Raw genomic sequence first — 18,632 nt, 5'->3', positions numbered from 1 at the left:
AAACATTTCAAGTCACAGGGTACAAATACTGAAAACCTCCTGTGGCCTCATTAACTCTATTTGGACCAACTATGGGGGCTTAACTAATTAAACTGAACTAATAATAACTAATAACCCATTTTGGGGCCTCTAAGTATAACCACCACATGCTGTTATGCTAATGTTTAACTAATTATAACAACGTCTCATTTAGTTTAGGCTACCGAAGAATCTCAAACTGTAGACTCAGAGTCCTCCTGGTCTCTCAGGTGGTGCATAAACATGTACCGTCCTGACAGGGTTTTGAAAAAAGGTTGTTTTCGTGACTGATTTCAGTATTATTGCTTTTAAGATGGGCAGACCACAACACTAAACTATGATAATGACCTCTATAATAGGTGCAGCAACCCAGAACCCAGAAGACATGCAAGGAATTTCCTTTAAAGAGGTTAAAATTATCCGTTTAGATTTTGTTGTCCTTGTATCCTCTAGTTACTCTCGCATCTGCATTCACCTTCATTCACCTTTAATAATACTGCTTTGAATTTCCTCCAAATCAATCCTAATTCACCCTAGTCAAATTAGCTGTGCCTTCTGAGGTCAAATAAGTACAACATCTTTCACCTATTATCACACAAACTCCTCCCTGTACTGTAGGTAATGCTTCAAATGCTGCTCTATTCTCATTAACAATCCTCCAGATTAAATCAAGTTCACTATCAAGTGATTGAAAAGCTTCGGCAGTGTAATTAGCCCCCAAGGCTGATAATGTCTAGTGAAAGCTATGAGATAAAGATTACTGTATTTTAATTCCCTGTTCCAATATGAGACAGAGAACTAACTCTGAATGAGCAAACACTTAAAAATCATCTGGTAATGCAAAGTATCTTGTGGCCAAACCTACTGGGTCTAATCGCGCATGTGTGTGTCCTGCAGCATCTGACCTGGTGCTCTCTACAAATGCATCTGCTCCACTTGTTGCAGGTAGTAGAAGACCTCTTTTTTTAGGCCTGTTTAGAACCAGCACACACCTCCCTTCTGGTCGAGCTAATGGGAGCAGTGACAGCATCTGTGTTTTCTGTGAGGACGTTGGTTTTGCTAAGAATCCATTATTTACTCTCAATGATCCTGAGAACCATCTCCAGATTGAATTAGATCTATGCACTACTCCAGTATTTCAAAATTATTTTAACAACCCCTGTATATTATAAAGAAACTACAAAAGACCAATGATAAGGGACTAGATCTGCCCAAATTTCAAAACTACTTCTTAGCCAACAGTCTACAGTTCATCTCAGGGTGGTTAAAAACAAAGCGTCTTAGATGAGCCCTGGCTAGATGTAGAACAGGAACTATTCAATAATAGAGAGATTTTGGACCAAACATTTATCAATTTAAACATCAAGCTGCATGTACGCTTTAAAAGCATCAACATCAGCTCTTTGCTGAAACCATGGTGGGAGTTTCTAAAAATGAGCGTTCATTAAACCCATGCAAATGTACACCCATCGGGAACAAACCTGACATACTGTAAATGAATTAAATACTTGGAAAATATATTTAAAGGAACAGACTTTATTCCATTTAATAGATTAGTTATAGAATATGGGAGTAAGAAGAATAGATCTTTAGAATATCAACAGAATTTCAAAATAGATGAATCAATATCCTGTCATATGTTGCTGTGTGCGGCAGGCAGGATTATAACCAGATGGAGACTGGCAGACAGGACTTAAATAAAATAAAAAAACATAGGTTCACTCATAGACAGAAAATAATACAAAACTAACCAGGAGAAACTAGAAACTAAACTACAAACAGAACAAACAACCGGAAAATGAGGAAGATCGATATGCAGGACAAACAAAACCACAGGAGGGAACACAGCTAAACATGATCTATAGGAGGGAGCAAAACTGAAACACAATGAACATGTAATGCAAGACTGTCACAACAAAATGGTAAACAGTGGCAGACTGACACGTGAGCTTGACACAGAAGTGGACGAAAGGAAGACAAGAGAGGGAGCCAGGGGATATGAGAGAGAGAATGAGAGGAGTGAGGGGGGACAAGAGAGCATGAGTGAGAGAGAGACATGATGGACTGGGGAAACGTAATGAAACACAAGGAGGGCAACAAGGCAACAAGAAAGGGAAACAAGACACAAGGACACACAAACACTCAGAGGGGCACAGAGGCAAAGACACAAAGGGAACCTAATGGAAAAGAAACTAAACATAGAATAAACTCAAGACTACTAAATGAACCTAAACTGCAATATAATACAAAATGACACCAAAAGACAAGAAACTCAAACTTCTGGTTCAGGTGACCCAGAACCATGACATCTTCCTATTGCAAAACGGGAGGTGGATCTATTAGTCAGCTTGGACCAAAACTTCTGGTTACAGTTATGTTTATAAATCTTTAAATTACAAATCCCAGTGTACAATTAATGCAATACTACACAGAGCGCCCTATACAGGTCAACAAATGTTCAGGATGGGTTTTATGTCTTATAACAACGACTCACACTGTCAAGGCAATACACCTATAAATTACGTATTTTCTGGTGTGAATACCTTATAAAGAGGCACGCTCACTATAACCAACACTGGTTATAGTGGAGGCAGGAGGCAGGTTCATTATGGCCACCACTGCAGACTCAAACATCATGCCAGTGTTATACAGGATACAGCATCCACAACAGTATGAAGTTAAGGAAGTTAAGGTTCTTCATGTGTCAGAGGTCGCTAAGCGGATTTAAAGATGTGCGCAAAAAAGACCAGGGCTCTAGAGTGCGACCAATTTGGCTGCAAATGCGACCAAATTTTTCAGTGGTGAGAATATTTGGTCGCACCAGAGCAACCAACTGTTCAGTTAAGAAAAAAAAAAATCTCTAAAACTCTCCGTGTGGTCAACAAAAGACACACATTATGCCCCTATCGTGGACTAAACCAATCAGAGATAGTCAGGGGCGGGACCTCTCTGATTGGTGTGGTCCAGTCGAAAGTGCAGGTGGAAGAGGGAGGTGAGTAGCTTGAATAAAGCGATATCGATTCATTAAATACTGAATTGACTTTTAAATATAACTGTGTTTTGCCAGAAACGCCAGATTCTCAGATTAAAGCTCACAAAACTATTTCAACAACAACCAAACAGCAAATGAGAGCAGGTACACGGACTCCACACAAAGACGTAAACACAGAACGGACCGACGCATCAGAATCAACTTTGTCTTTCTCGGCTTTCTCACCCGACGGCCCGCAGACGGACACGCTGTCGGAGCTCAGTGATCCTGATGCGTCCGGTCCGCTCTGTGTTTACGTCTTTTTGCGCTGATTCTGAGCTGCAGGTTTTGTCTCTCCAACCAAAATTCACCGAGCCAGCAGCAAAAGAAGCAGCAAACTGCGCTTCATATTTGATCAATGTTGTCATGAATTCCCTCTGAGTTTTGCTGTTTTGCTTCCACCACGATAAAAATTACACTTCATGCACAGCTAGCTCTCTCCATCTCTCTCTCTGTACTTCAAGAACAGTTTCCCGTCTCCAATCTGCATTATTCAGATTACCCACCAGTCTACCGTTGTTTACAGCGCTGTGGCTGCTGTCTTTTTCTTTTCTTTTTTTCACTTAAATGACCTCGGACAAGAAAACCTAATTTTTGCTGTTCAGTACTGAAGACATTTAAACTTTTTAAAATTATGCAGAAAAATTACAGAATATTGCAGAATATTTTTAAGGTTATCTGCTATAAAAGGCCAGACCAGAAAAATCTCCTTCATGTTTTTCTGTGTTTTATTCTCAGTTACTTTCACACAAAGACATCTGCTGTGATGCTCACACCTCTGCTGAAGTCTCACATGTATCAGTACTGATAAATGATCAGAATTATAATATCTCTGACTGTTTGAGGCTAAGTTGATTCGAATCAGGACTTTGAAAACCGGAATCGAATGGATTATAGAAATCAGTGATGATACCCAGCCCTAGTGAGCAGTCTAGGCCTGAGAGAAGTGGATGTAGCTGTGGGTAATGAGAAAAGATGAAAAGAACGATTGATAACTTTTTTGTTAAGTTAAGGCCTGATCTGTCTGAAATTCATAGCCAGTGCTCTGACACGGTGCCATCAATCTTTGAATGCTGAAAAAGCAGCAGTGTATCCAGAAAACACATTATATGCTGCAATAAATGTACTGCCCAAGTGTCCCCTCTCCCCGCCTAACTTTTATTAAGTTAGGCGCACCGGTGCAACCATGGCAAAATGTTAGTCTAGAGCCCTGAAGACTGTCAAGTGAGGGCTGTGAGCAGGCAGGACTGTTGGACCCAGACTCACAGCAGGCAAAAGTGCCACAGCTTTATTGCTGCACAGCAAAAGAACAGAAAACCAAATAAACCGAAAACATTAGTGATGGGACGTTCTGTATCGAGGCTTCGGAGCGTGTGTCGAGTAATGGAGGGGGCGTTTCCGCGAAGCGCGTATCGAGGCTTGCTTCATTTATGGGAGGAGCTGAAAATGATGACGTCCGAAGCCTCGCTGCCCGGCTGTACCACGCGACTGGTTCATGAAGTGGTTCGAACTTTGCCGCGAGATATGACAGCGATATAAACCCCTCAGACTTCATTCAAAAATGTGGGTGTTTGATGGAGAGTTGCGGTTAGTGAGAGTTTGGAGACCGTATGGAGGTTTATGAGAGTGAGGAGAGAAAGTCAGGAGAGAATGGAGCCAGCTAAGAAGAGGAGGATGTCCTCCCCTGTGTGGGAACATTTTGATCTTATTCCTCCCAACAAGGTATGTAAATTTCTACAGAAGATGTATTTTCATGATACTGATGGTGCAATACAATTTATGTTGAGCTGTCTTGACTTTTGTACAAGGTGAAGTGTTTGCTATGTGCCAGGGAGCTGGGATATAACAGCAACACCTCATCCATGCTTAGGCACTACAGAGCTTTGCATGAGAATAAGGGGGACACCGATCGTGGAGCAAGACCAGGTGAGCCATCAAATGCAATGATAATATAGGATGCAGTAATGTTACTAAATGATATAACAATATTATACAACTGTTATAAGTTACGTGTGTGATATTTATATTTGTGCTTTATCTTTATTGTCTTTCCTCAGGAGAACAATCTCAAATAGATGAAGACCTGGTCAGCATGGTGATTGAGGACTCCCAGCCATTTAGCATTGTGGAGGACAAAGGATTCAAAAGATTTGTTAAATCATTAAATCCTAGCTATGTTCTCCCCACTAAAAAGGTCATAAAAGCAGTGAAAATTTAGTTTTTACAGAATAAAATGTGAACAGGCAGGAGTGTGTAGCTGTCCATACCTCAACGTTACAAAAGCACAACCACTGTCCACACCCCAACCACACCTCACCTCACAGTAAATGATCATTTCCATTTCAAGCATTTCCAAATAATCATTTTCCATACTGCCACTATAAATATACACAGTATACTGCCATCACTACAATATACATGTTTTACACACTCCTTTTGTTGTTGACATTTACAGGCTGTGTGCAAAAGGCCACACTCTTCAAATTCATGCCAGCTATTATTTTTACGTCCAGTAGGTGTCCTGCTAGAGCAAATGAAGCTTCATGAAGCTTCGCGTTGGGGTGAACCAATTGGATGAAAAGCTTCAGTGCTTCATGGGGCTTCATCTGCCCATCACTAGAAAACATAATCTAAGAAAAACAGGGCTGACTGGCAGAGCACACAGTGCAGAATGAGGGAGATCACGACACATACAAAGGAAAACACAGGACTTAAATACACAGAGGGAGTAATGAGGGACTTGGAGACAGGAGGGAAACACAGCTGGGACAAATCAGGGCTAATGACACAGGGGAAGCAATCCAGACACATTAACATAGGACACAGACTATCAAAATAAAACAGGAAATATAACACAGAGACACAGACTGGACACAGAACAGAGGGCATATGGAAACCAAAACCTAAGAAAGAGGGAGGAGTGACAGGTATGCAGGCTACGCCAGAGCAGACCGAGCCCCATGCACACAGACCCAACATCCCTCCGAAACCCAGAAGGGACTCGATAGAGCCAGACAGCCCAGGCCCTGCCAAGCAGCTGCCGGGAGTGGGCCAGTAAAGACCCAACCAACCCCAGATACAGTAAACCACCAATGCACCTGCAGGTGGGGACATCAGCCACTGGCAGGGAGTGTGGTGGAGGGAGCCCTGCCTCACAGGGCAGGGAGGTCAGTGGGGAGGCTTTTACTGAAGCTCACTGATCATCACAGTCACAGCATTCTGTATTTTACTGTCTGATCAGGCACAAACACTTTGAATGTTTCAGCTTTTCACAAACCCTCACTTTGCCCATCACTAGAAACAGGTGAGTATCTAGGAGTGTCTACTGTTGTTGATCAGTCACTGGTGGTCTAACTGTGAGCGGGTAAATCCAGAACACTGCCCCAGAAAGGTAAAGGCACCTTAACGTGTTTAAAAAAATAATTCATTAAATAATTTTTTTTATTAATAATTATAAATCAATGATTAAATAAAGAAGATTTTTGTGTGCGCTTAGAAATAAAACCCATATTATGTTTGGAATCATCAAATGGATATCATGTTATTGCTTTAAAAACGACTAAAATTAGTGAATAAAACCCAGATAACAGTACTTTTCTGGCATTTTTAGCCCGATTTATTGGATCATTTGCATTAACCACATTCACAGTGTGAACAGTAAACTGTGGACTGATAGCTTCCACGGATAGGGAAAAACTGTGGGCTGATCTGGATCTGGTCCAGACAGGTGTAGAAACACACTACAATCAACTGTTTTCTTACTACTCTCAATTCAACTGCATGAGCCTGGCATGGAGATTCGGTTCACTGGTCTTTTTGTAGTACTGTGGAAGTTTTTCCTTATCTTTTTTTTTTGTGTGTACCGTTTGGATCTTTAGCCATCAGAATTGTCGTCATAAGGCCAAGAAAGATGCCAAGCGGATTTACTTTACCAAGTGGATCATCATGGCCTTGTCATATTGGTCCATTTGATTGACCTTTATTATAATTATGTATTTATTTTATTTTATTTTTGGTCGTTACAGACGGGACAGACATGACTGGGGGATAGGACAAGGAGACAGAATGAAAGAAAGAGAGGGAGAGAAAGAAAATAGAGGGGAGAAGAGATGTGAGAAAAGGGGGAAGAAAGAAAAACAAACAAAACACCTGGATCACCTGTATGGAGAAAAAAAACAGAAGAGAAGACAAACAAAAAAGAGCAACATAATAAATACAGCACCATCACAATAAACTAGCTAGCAGTAGATAACAGTAGATACTAAATATTAAATGTTATTGTGCAGTACACAAGATAGACAGCTCACAATGTGCTTTGAGGCAGCAGCCAAGAAAGGTGTAGTTTGTGTCTGTGAACACCCATGTGTACACCTGTGTGCATACCTGTGTGGATCAGCACGCTTGTATTCCAAAGGTTTCTCCATGTAATGATCTGCTAGGGAGTGTGGGGGGCCACAGCCCCGTCCTCCAGGGCATGAAGCAGGTATGGAGGAGATCCAGGCCGCAGGTTTTTCCTTATCTGTGGAAGGCTCATGTTTTTCAAAGTGGATTTAACTTTGGTGGACTCTGACACTTAGTGAGTTATAATGCAAAAAAAGTAATGAAACTGTTTATCAGAGGGAAACTGGGATTTTATTATGACACTTAGGCATGTGCAGAGGGGGCTTGAGCACCTGCCCCTTTCCTTTTGGGTCCCCCAAGTCGTCTCTTCTAGAGAGAGTGCGACCACGCCTCCAAACACGCTCCTTCCACTTATTTATATATGTACCCTCAGTTCTAAGAGCTGTTTACGTGCCACCCTCCCTCCTCTTTTCAATTTTTTTACTTCTATTTAGTACCGCCACTCCTCTTCGAGGACTAAAATTAGTGCTGTCAATAGTTAAAAAATGCACTAATTAATCACACAATTTTCTGTAATTATTTGTGACTAATTGCAATGTCTTGATCAAAACCCTGTTGCTATTACATTTTTTCAACTTTATATTTAAGCTTGCAACTGACATTTATGTAATATAATGGAGTAAATGCAGAATAAACACAGGAGAATTTGAATAGTTTGCTTCAGTCTTTTAACACAGATACTCTCCCATGAAATAAAACTAAAAAAAAAAAAAAAAAACCCTACATACTAATAGGTAACTACACAGCAAATTCTCCAGTATTAAATTAACACTAGAGAGTGTCTATATGGATCTGATAGAAGTTCTGATTTTCTAACACTGGAATATTTCTAACATTTTGAGTTATTTTCCAGTGTTAGAAAATCAGCACTGCTCAGTGTTAGTCATTGTTAATCTTCAAAACTGACTAGGTTACTTTAAAAAAATAGAAACTCAGTGTTATATTTAACACTCAGAGTGGACCCATATAGACACTCTCTAGTGTTAATTTAACACTGGAGATTATGCTGTGTATACACTCATTTATAATATATATTAATGCTGTCAAACAATTAAAATGTTTAATCAGATTCATCACAGGGTTACTGTAGATTAATTTTGATTGATCCAGATAAAATATTGTTAATTTTTATTCTAGATTAATCGCATTTTGCATGAGCAAACAGACTTGAATATGCGCATTTAACATGTTTATTGAACATCTTGAACATTCATGTTAATAAAAAAAACTCTATAAACATTTATCCTTTCTCTCTCTGTCACACTTCAAGTCCTTGAAACCAGGAACCAAAGCTGTGTAAAGCGCATGTTCTCAACAATATTAATAGACCTGTAGTTTGTTGTAATCCACTTGGCGATTGTGTCGGTCAATATGTCCGAGGTAGACTTACTGAGTCCCTGATGCTCCGTGTGTGGTTTGTCGCTAGCTGGGTGACACGTTAGCCAAAGTCCTATCAACATCCCCAATTAACGTATAGTTCACATCAATTTGATATTTTAAGCTGGAAGTGCTTCGGTGAAAAGAAAATTCCCTTTTGCACAACGTGCATTATACTTTATGTTGGTCGACTGTTCTGTCTTGTTATTTTTTTAATACTCAAATTTCCCATCAAGAGGGCCAATGTGCATTTATCATCTTCCATATTGATAGCTGCCCGTCACTATCAATGACGGGCAGCTATATAGGCTTCAAGCCCTTGAAGTCCTTGAGGCACTTCAAGGACTTGAAGTGTTTACTCTGGACTGTTTACTCCAGAGATCAGCTGATCGCCCTGATGCCGGCCGGCTCGCTGGCCAGACCCGCGGAAGTACCAGCTGAAATTTGGAGAAAAACACATCGGGTATGCAGAGGTCAAGGAGAGAAGAGAAGACAGAAGGTGACGGTGAGACAGCGGAGGCTCAAAGTGAGGAGGAGGTATAAACCGTGTCTGCCATCTATAGTAATGGGAAATGTGCAATTGTTATTGAATAAAATCGACGAGCTCTCAGCACTGGTACGGAGTCAGAGGGAATACCAAGAGTGTAGCATGATGTGTTTCACCGAATCATGGCTGCACCAGGACATTCCCGATGAGAATGCTTCCGTGGAAGGCTTCCACACTGTCCGGACAGGGACAGCATCGCTAGCGGTAAGCGGAAAGGAGGTAGGCTTGCTGTTAGAGTTAACAACTGGTGGTGTAACCCTGCCAACATAACAATCAAAGAAAGGATTTGTTGCCCGGACATTGAACTGTGTGCTGTTGGACTCAGGCCGTATTATTTACCCAGGGAATTCTCTCACATCATCTTGGTGGCTGTTTATGTTCCTCCCTCTGCTAACCCCACAGCTGCATGTGACACTATCCACTCTGCCATAGCTCGGTTACAGACTCAGCACCCAAGTGCCTTTATTGTCATCTCGGGTGACTTCAACCATGTATCACTGGACAATACACTACCAACATTCAGACAATATGTGGACTGTCCCACCAGGGGAGAGAAAACTTTAGACTTACTGTATGCTAACGTCAAGGATGCATACAGCTCCTCCTCCTCCCTCCCCCCACTTGGTAGGTCAGATCATAACCTGATTCACCTCACCCCCCGCTATGTGCCAATTGTGAGGAGGGAACCTGTGACCACCAGGACTGTTAGGAGGTGGTCAGAGGAGGCAATAGCAGAACTACAGGGCTGTTTCGAGGTGACCGACTGGCAAAAACACTCTGTGAGCCTCACGCCGAGGACATCAATGGGCTTACTGAGTGTATCACAGACTACAAAACTTTCTGCACCGACTCCATTGTTCCAGCTCAGACTGTTCATTGTTACTCAAATAACAAGCCGTGGGTGACTAAGGACATCAAAGCCCTCCTCAGCGACAAGAAGAGGGCTTTCAGAGGGGGCAACAAAGAGGAGGTGAGGAAGATCCAGGTGTTACTAAAGGACAAGATCAGAGAGGCTAAGAACAATAGAGATTGAAAATGTGACATCATTCAGGGGTAAAACTGCAAATAATTCTGGGAACTCATGGCAAGAGGTACTAGCGCACGCAGGCTTTCAATTGAAATCAGTTAAACAGCGATAAAAAGAAAAACAAAAAATGGCAAGAAGCTGTTGTATTATTAACTGCAATAGCCGGTCGCATGACAGCCACGGAAGGTCGACGAGTAAAGAGATCGGTTGTTATCGGATTACGTCGTTGAAGAGAAATTGTTCGAGCCATGTTTCCGAAGTAACAAAGAGGCGACGGGTGGCCTGGATTGCAGCCATTCAAAGACAAAATATAACGTCCCAGAACACTCCAGCTCACAGGTTAGTCTGCTCCAAGCATTTCCACAAAGGTCAGTCTTCTGTTGTAGTTAATGCGTCATTTTTCTTAACATAATTGGTGATATAGGTTACAAGCAAGTCTGGCGCTGAACAGAAATTGTCGCGCTATGCTCCTTTGTTTATTGTGCATAAATAGTAAATTGTCCTGACACAATATTGTGTTTCGCTTCTGTTATTACCATGGCACATTGACAAAAACATATACTTTTATTCACAGGGTAAAACAGTTTTTTTGTATCACTAATTGCCCAGTACGATTACAGCATACTGTTAGGATGCCTGGGTCGTCGACCCAGGGTTTTTGAGTTTATAATATTATGTATACTTCCTAGTTTTTGGTTTCTTTGAGTTCTGTTTTATGGCTTAGTTCTCTGTCTTCTTTAGTTGCTGTCTCCCCTATCACCTGCATCCCCTTGTCTAGTTCGCGTCTATGTGTATCTTAAGTTCCATATCCCGTGTTCAGTCAGTGTTTGTGTCTGCCCTGTTCCCACGTCTCTGTTCCCTTTGTTATAGTGCCTGCCCGTGAGTCTGTGTTATGTTTCCTGTTTTACTTTGAAAGTCCATGTCTGATGTTAATGTGTCTGGTTTTGCTTCCCCCTTGTCTCGTTAGGCCTGATTTGCCCCAGCTGTGTTTCCCTCCTGTTACCCATTCCCTGATTGCTCCCTCTGTGTATTTAAGCCCTGTATTTCTTGGTGTCTGTGTTGCGATCTACCGTTTACTTTGCTGTGTGTTTTGTCAATCCGTCGGTGTTAGTTTGTTTTTTTGACCTTTTTCCAGTTATGTTTTGTTTGAGTTCAGCATTAAAGCTGTTTTTGGTTTAAGTTCTGTCTCCGGAGTCTGCACCTTGGGTCCTATTCCTGCCTGCACACAGCCGCACCTAACACATACAATATTATTGTCACTGCTACATTTCTGTAACGCGTACCAGAAATTATTTCCACTACTAATTAATTACCGTTGAGCTCAAAGGTCCTATTAATAAACGATTAACGAATGTGTATTTATGAAGACGATTTGTGAGACTTTATGGTGTCTACATTCTGAGATCAACACAGCCCTGCCCTACAGCACTGTCATCAGCAGCAGCAGCCCCTTTTTGTGTGCCCCTTTTAAACTTTAAGCACTTGCCCCTTCAAACATCTCTGCACGGCCCTGAACTTAAGTCTAATATAAGCGGGTGTAATGTTAACTTATAACCTGCTGTTGTTGTTTAGCCAGCTCTCATCAGGTATACTGAGAAAACCTCAAAGTCAACAATTTGAAATGGGGACAGCTTTAATGTGTCGGTCTGTGAGTAAGTACAACAATAAGATGTTTTCTGTAGTCTTCTGTCATATATCTTCTATAAAGTGAAGTATAAGCTGAAAAAAATTAGAAGTCAAAAAAAGAACAGTTCAAGGTCTTTATCTTATTTTATTGATCATCGGTGACATACAACAATGCATTTTTAATCCATTACAGTTTATTTTCCTATAGGGGTGGTATTTGGCCAAATCCCAAGTCGACACAAGGATTTAAGAGTTTAGTTTCTTCTTTTGTGCTTATTTAAGTTTGGCTTTTTTCCCTTGTGCTTTCATGATTGCCCTTGTTAACCGTTGGTTAACATCACAAGACTATAAACTGTGGGTAATACTTTAAGTCAAAGACTGTAGACATAAAGACACAGAAGATTTTTATCAGAGACTTCAAGCTTCTCAACTTTCACTCTGGGACAGACTTCTTGCCTGAGCAGGAACCTTGGGATTCGACCTTTTACTACCATTGATGAACAGTTTATATATTTTACATATGGATGTATAGATATATTACAGAATTTTACTATAAAGCATAGGTGCAAAATGCATATAACAGACATCCCAACACCAGTTTAACTAAACATATATAAGGTTCTCTGGAGTTTTAAGTCAGGTATCTTTTCTTAGCATTCCTGTTTCCACTACAGCTGCTCTTTTTTAGATTGTAGAAATCACATTAAGGCCTTTTACATTTGAATACGTCTGAGTTTAACATGGACCTCAAACTCACACAGAGAGAAAAAAACTAAAGAAACAAAAAACTTTAGTGTCAAGAGTTTTTATGTTCATGGATCTGTAACAATGTTACCTGATTTATTACTCATTGTAAAAACCCACAAAGAGCTCATAAATGTATAAATAGAAAAATAAACTCAAATCACCAACACCACACATTAAGTTCAAAAGAAAAAAAGTGAAATCATCACGATTTTAGTCCTCATTTTCATGATCCCAAATTAACTCCAGCTAAGCTAATGAAACAAACAAAAATGCAAAAACTAATAAACTTTTTTTAACATAGTGTCTTAATTTGTAGATTTTGGATTATTTGTATTTCTATTACTTCTTTTTTTCTGCCAACATGACATATTGTTTTCTTCACCATTTGTTTAAGTCAGCAGAGGTTGCTGTCAGACTGAAACAGAACTATGGATCCTATTAAACTGCACACAGACAAACCTGTGCAGTGACGTCCACAGAAGGACAGTGTCTAAAGTGTTGAAAGAGAAAAACAAAACAAGAGACTAGAGCCTATCAGGAAAACTAGTGAGTGGACCTCTGATTTAAGAATTTCTACCAAACTACAACTGCAGCTGAACAAATGAGCTGTTGGTGGAACTTTACACTCTGAAATATTGAAAGATTTAAAGGATGAGACAGCTCAGCACAGCATGTTATTAACTTCACACATGAAGTGGTTCAGTCCAGTCAGACTTCAGTTTTGCAGTCGCCATCCACATCCTGCTTCTTCGGCTGGTCGTCACGGTAACTCTGGACTTTCCTCCAACGAATCGTGAAGTCTGTCAGTCCTTCTGACAGCATGAGGCCTGACAGCTGGACAAAATGTGCAGATGATGAAAAACATGAAGCATAGTTTGAACTTGTGTCAAGTTTGTGTTGGTGACTGAACTGCTGACCTGCTGTGAAACCTGCTGCTGGATCTCTGTGCTGTGCATGTCTGCCTCTGACTTAAGCTTCATTTTCACCACTGTTTGCTTTGTCACTGCTAAAAATGAACCACATATAACAACACAAACATTAGTGTTTTACATGATGACAGGATCTTACAGTGTTTGCATTCTGAACCTCACCTGTGAAACAGAAAAAATATTGCATGTAGTCACAGGAGCCATCAGCCCATTCCCCCGTCATTAAATAAACTGATCCACAGTTCTCAGGTGGATAATAGTTATTAGGCTGTTTATAAGGATAAGACTTCCAGTTAGTGAATGTGGAGGTTGTGTTGTCAGACCAGAAGGCCCAGGGATCCCTGTAGAGGCCAATCCACGCATACTGAACCCCTGATCCATTCAAAGTGAGCGTGATGTTGGATTTCTCCTCTTTGCTTCTTATACTGGTCAGGTCTGTGTGGTATGTCCTGCAGTACGACTGAGCCGCTGACCAGGAGCGGCTCTCATTCACTAAGATGTAACTTGTACTGCTGGCTGTGAAATATTGAAAAGAGATTTTTTTCTTTTAAATAGGTAAATTATGAGTCACATGAAACTGTATAAATAACTATGGCAACAAATCTTTTTCCTACCATTGTAACACAGGAAAGGGTGAGAATCTCCACAGGGTCTATCATTCATCTGTGTTTGTCCCTGAAGAACCACACAGTATTCATTTGCATTTACACAGTCTGGTTGGCCGTAAGCCCAGATCAAAAATTCATGTGTACTGCCAACATAAAAAAGTTTTCCCTCCAAGGACCACTTCCAGCTGTAAAGATCATCGTAGAGCCCTATCCAAGCCCAGTCATCAATATTTTGTGCCATTGTCACAAGCAGTTGGTTGATGTTGCTGTTGTAGATGGTGACCAAGTCAGTGAAGTGTTCTCTGCAGTAACTCTGAGCTTCAGTCCAGGTCATCAGCTGGTTTACAAAGTGGTATTCTCTGGAGTGGGGAGGAAGAGTGGAAAGTCCTCCTGAGAAAAATCAGACAAAGTCTTTTTATCTGTGAAACTGGCTTGTAGATGAATCAATAACAAATGCAAATCTACAAAAATTAAAATTAAATCTGAGTAGTCATACTGTAGAAATTCAAAAAGTGGTGAGAACTGAACTTAAGTAGAACTTTCAGGTATATGTACTTTACTTGAGTATTTAACTTTTGCTTCTTTCATTTTCAGTGAACTTTGGTCAGACAGAGACAAAACCTGCAGCATCAGAATCTGTGAGATGTCGGCTTTCAGCACCCAACGGCGTATCTGCGTATCCGGCGTTTTTGCAGAATTCATTTACCTGCTCTCAATTTCTGTTTTACCTGTTTGGTGGTTTTTGAAATTGTTTTGTAAGCTTTAACCTGAGATTCTGATATTTCTGGCAAATTAGATTTATATGTAAAAATCTATTCAGGATTAATTAATCGATATTGCCTTATTCAAACTCAAAACGATTTGAATCAGGAAATCAATTTTTATTAATCCAGCCCTAAAATACGCCATCATTATGAGATTTGTTAAGAATAAACGTAAAAATGGTAGTGGTGGGCGGATCGATCCATATATACATTGTATCGATACCAAGTTCGCATTGGTATCGGATTGATACTAGCCTGGTGAGATCGATTCTTTACTTTAAGTTCCGCTTTTGTTTGCAATGCTGTGGTTTTGGCAGGACAAAAAGGTAGGTCACCGGACTTGCTGCTCCTCTGTCAGCGCAGAGCAGGCACACTTTGCTTTCACTGATGTGACTTAGACGCTTTGGTGGTTAAGTTGTTTACATATTATTTATACTATTTACTACTATTTACTATTTAATAATAAAAAAGGAAACATCACAAAAAACATATGAAAATTAATTGAGATTTAGCAATTCAAGGACACATCCACCTCATATATTGAAAAGTATCAGTATCGGCATCGGTATCAGAGATTCTGGTCCATATTTTCTTGTTATTGAATCGATACCAAAGTATGCAATATCGCACACCACTAAAAGACGCACCGCATAAAAAAAAGTCTGATGGGATCCGATGACAGGGAAAAATTCAAAATACGTGGACCACAAACTGTAAAGTATTCAATAATCTCAATGGAATGCCAAAAGAAGCCAAAATGTTGGTCATCAGAAACACTGATAAGCTGGATAAATACTGACGCTCAGCTTACACTGGAGCTATGAGTACAGATGTGAATACAACTTTGGTAAAGATCGGTCAAGTACCTAAGAAAATGAAAATAGCAACATTTGTGGTGCTGTGTAAAACTGGGGATAGACACCACTTCACAAATTACAGGCCTGTTTCTGCACGACCACATTTCTCCAAAATCTTAGAAATCCTATTTACTAAACGGTTAGACAAATTCTCAGATAAACTAAAAACTTTCTGACAGACAGTATGGATTTATATCGAAAAGATCAACATCAATAGGAATAAATCGAGGAGATAACAAATGCTATAGATAAGACAGAATTTTTCTTGATCTTAAGAAACATTTAATATAATCAATCATGCATTTAGTTTCACTTTAGGTTCAACTTCTTATGTTCTTCTTCATTTAGTTCCCTTTTGTGCCTTCATGCGTAGTCTGTCATGTCTCTTGTGCATGTTAAGTTCTGTCTCCATGATTATTCCTCTTTTTCCAAGTCGTGTCTCTCGCTCCCTCTGTTCTTTTTCTAGTTTCCAGCTTCCCAGTTCTTAGTTTGCTATTTAAAGTTAGGTTTTATTTTGTATCTGTTGTTTGAGTTTTGTACAGTATTAAAGCTGCCTCTTTTCGTTATCCCCGCTTGCCACACAGCTCAACTTTCACAGAACGATGCGACTGAAGCGATTTTCAGTAAAACTTCTCACTTACCCCTCGAATCCCTGGGACACACAAACCCCTCCACCAGGATCAGGTCATATTTCTATTACCATGCAGTAATATCATTTTATTAATATAGCATAACGTTCAGTTAGCTTTGTACAAAAATAAATGTCCAAAGCATTCTCAAAAAAACGATTACTTTCTTACTCTGAGTACATTTTAAAGCCTGTACTTTCTGGCTTTTATTTTAAGTTGAATGGGCCATAAGGCGCACTCGATTCTAAGGCGGAACAGGCAGATCAGTCTTCATCCAATTCATTCACCATAACACTCAACATTGTTCAGTTGTAACACATAAAATACAGTTCAATACACTCACTTTGTAGTTCCTTCCTCTTCCACAAATCCATCTAATTCTTCATCTTCGCAGCTGCTCTATTCCCATGTTCTACTGCGTGACTGATAGCCTTGAGTCTGAAATCCGCTTCGTAAGCGTCTTTTAACTGGTGCCATTTTGGGGTCCTTATACACACAATACGGTAATATTATGTTGAAGCACAGTGCGTATTACTCCGTGAGGCTCCTGAGTACAGTAGTCTCCATGGTCCGACAACCCATCAAGCGATGCAGCTTCGTAGCTTAGCAAAATCAAACTATACATTTTCACAGATTTTTGAGTGTCATGTAGCACATAAAATTGGTTTGAGATCAGTAAGCACAACCAGAATGAACACATAAGATGCACTGGATTATATGGCGTACTGTTGATTTTTGAGAAAATGACAGGATTGTCCAAAAAATATGGTATTAAACTACTTTTTTACCCCAAGCATCTGTATGTCAACATATGCACACAATCATCTAACGGACACTAATCATATTAGTTGAAACCTAGCCCCACCCTACCGTGTGATTTACTGAGGTCAGATGGCCCAGGATGTGAGTGGGTGTTAAAGCGTCTAAGAAAGGATCTCAAAATTGGATTATAGATGGCACACAGTTGGTGTCGAAAGTCACCACCTGTATTCAAAGATGGTCGTTGGTTTGATAGATAGAATATTATGTAGCAACAAAAAAGCCATTCAATGAATCAAAATCTAAATAAGACAAGACAACAAACTCATATTTCAAAATATATGCAGCTATTGTGGTATGAGAAGGTACAGATTTTCTTAATCTGTCCTTGATGTGTTATTAAACTCATTGTTTATTTTTTTTTACATGTAATCTAAAATGAAATGTTTCTTAGTATATTTACTGGCTAAAGTTCCAAGAGTTAAGATATTAATATTACTGACCTGAGAGCAGCAGGATGAGCAGTAAACTGGTTTCTTCCATTCTTGGCTTCTCTATCATGGATATAGTCATCATTAGTATTGTACCATATTTATTATTTAATGTTCCTTCTCTCCGGTATACTACGTTCCCAGTAAAAGAAGTTGTTAATAAACAGTTTAGTGCACATTTACAAAATAATTGTATTCAATACTTTTAGAATATTTTAATATTTACATTTTCTCTACAATCCTTACAAAGTTACATACACAAAACATCATAGTGTCTCTATGTCAAATTAATTCAATATTCAGTGAGATTACCAGAAATATTTATGCTAGATAACTTACCCATCAATCTTCTCTTCATCTGTTGAGTGAAGCTGACTTTTAAAGAGGTCATTGTTTGATCTTTTCATATATTTTACTGTCAAATGAGAATGACGAAGGGAGTTTCAGTAGAAGTTATGGTAACAATACATAATAGATGTTAGCAAATAATAATAATACATTAAGTTTATCCCCACTAAAACCCAATCTCAGGGAAATCTTACCAGGAAATAAAGTGCTTATATCATTTTGTTCTTTTAGCTCAAAGTCATTCGCCAAGTGGAGGTGGTGGTCGCATGGTGAGTGGGTGACACTGACTATGAATCAGTACAGTCAGACAGTGGAGTAGCCATACACATGTAACACCTCAAGTCCTAAAAGCAAGGAGAAGCCTCTTCACTGACGAGCCTGGTTAATGAGAGAGATGAGTCGGGTGCGAAAGGTGCCAAATTCCACCATTCCCACCTGTGTGGAAACCTCTGGGGGAACAGAAACAGGACCAG

The 18,632-nt window shown here is 39.9% G+C and overlaps 1 protein-coding gene and 1 long non-coding RNA gene across 2 annotated transcripts; one reads left to right on the top strand and one right to left on the bottom strand.

Moving 5' to 3' along the window:
• The first annotated feature begins 4,672 nt into the window (after positions 1-4,672).
• LOC145425865 (uncharacterized) lies at positions 4,673-5,295 on the top strand. Its single transcript, XR_013906625.1, has 2 exons — positions 4,673-4,975; positions 5,107-5,295. It is a non-coding gene; the product is annotated as an uncharacterized LOC145425865 (long non-coding RNA).
• A 7,558-nt stretch (positions 5,296-12,853) lies between these two features.
• LOC145425857 (putative C-type lectin domain family 20 member A) lies at positions 12,854-17,869 on the bottom strand. The gene is made up of 5 exons (XM_080299263.1): positions 17,824-17,869; positions 14,318-14,701; positions 13,866-14,219; positions 13,692-13,780; positions 12,854-13,608 (listed from the first exon to the last, which is right to left on the bottom strand). The coding sequence occupies exons 1-5, from the start codon at positions 17,861-17,863 to the stop codon at positions 13,483-13,485; spliced, it is 993 nt and encodes a 330-aa protein (XP_080155389.1). The 5' UTR covers positions 17,864-17,869; the 3' UTR covers positions 12,854-13,482.
• Positions 17,870-18,632: the final 763 nt, after the last annotated feature.

Source organism: Astatotilapia calliptera, chromosome 3, assembly GCF_964374335.1.
Source record: "Astatotilapia calliptera chromosome 3, fAstCal68.1, whole genome shotgun sequence".
NCBI classification, from domain to species: Eukaryota; Metazoa; Chordata; class Actinopteri; order Cichliformes; family Cichlidae; genus Astatotilapia; species Astatotilapia calliptera.
Note: the sequence above shows the minus strand (reverse complement) of the source record. Positions and strands in the feature narration are given on the sequence as shown.

Bases quoted from the DNA above. Each gene is read 5' to 3' on its own strand.
- LOC145425857 (XM_080299263.1), bottom strand. From the start codon at position 17,863: ATGGAAGAAACCAGTTTACTGCTCATCCTGCTGCTCTCAG. The intron at 14,220-14,317 runs GTAGGAAAAAGA...AATATTTCACAG, and splicing joins CCCTTTCCTGTGTTACAATG to CCAGCAGTACAAGTTACATC. The intron at 13,781-13,865 runs GTGAGGTTCAGA...GTTCATTTTTAG, and splicing joins ATATTTTTTCTGTTTCACAG to CAGTGACAAAGCAAACAGTG.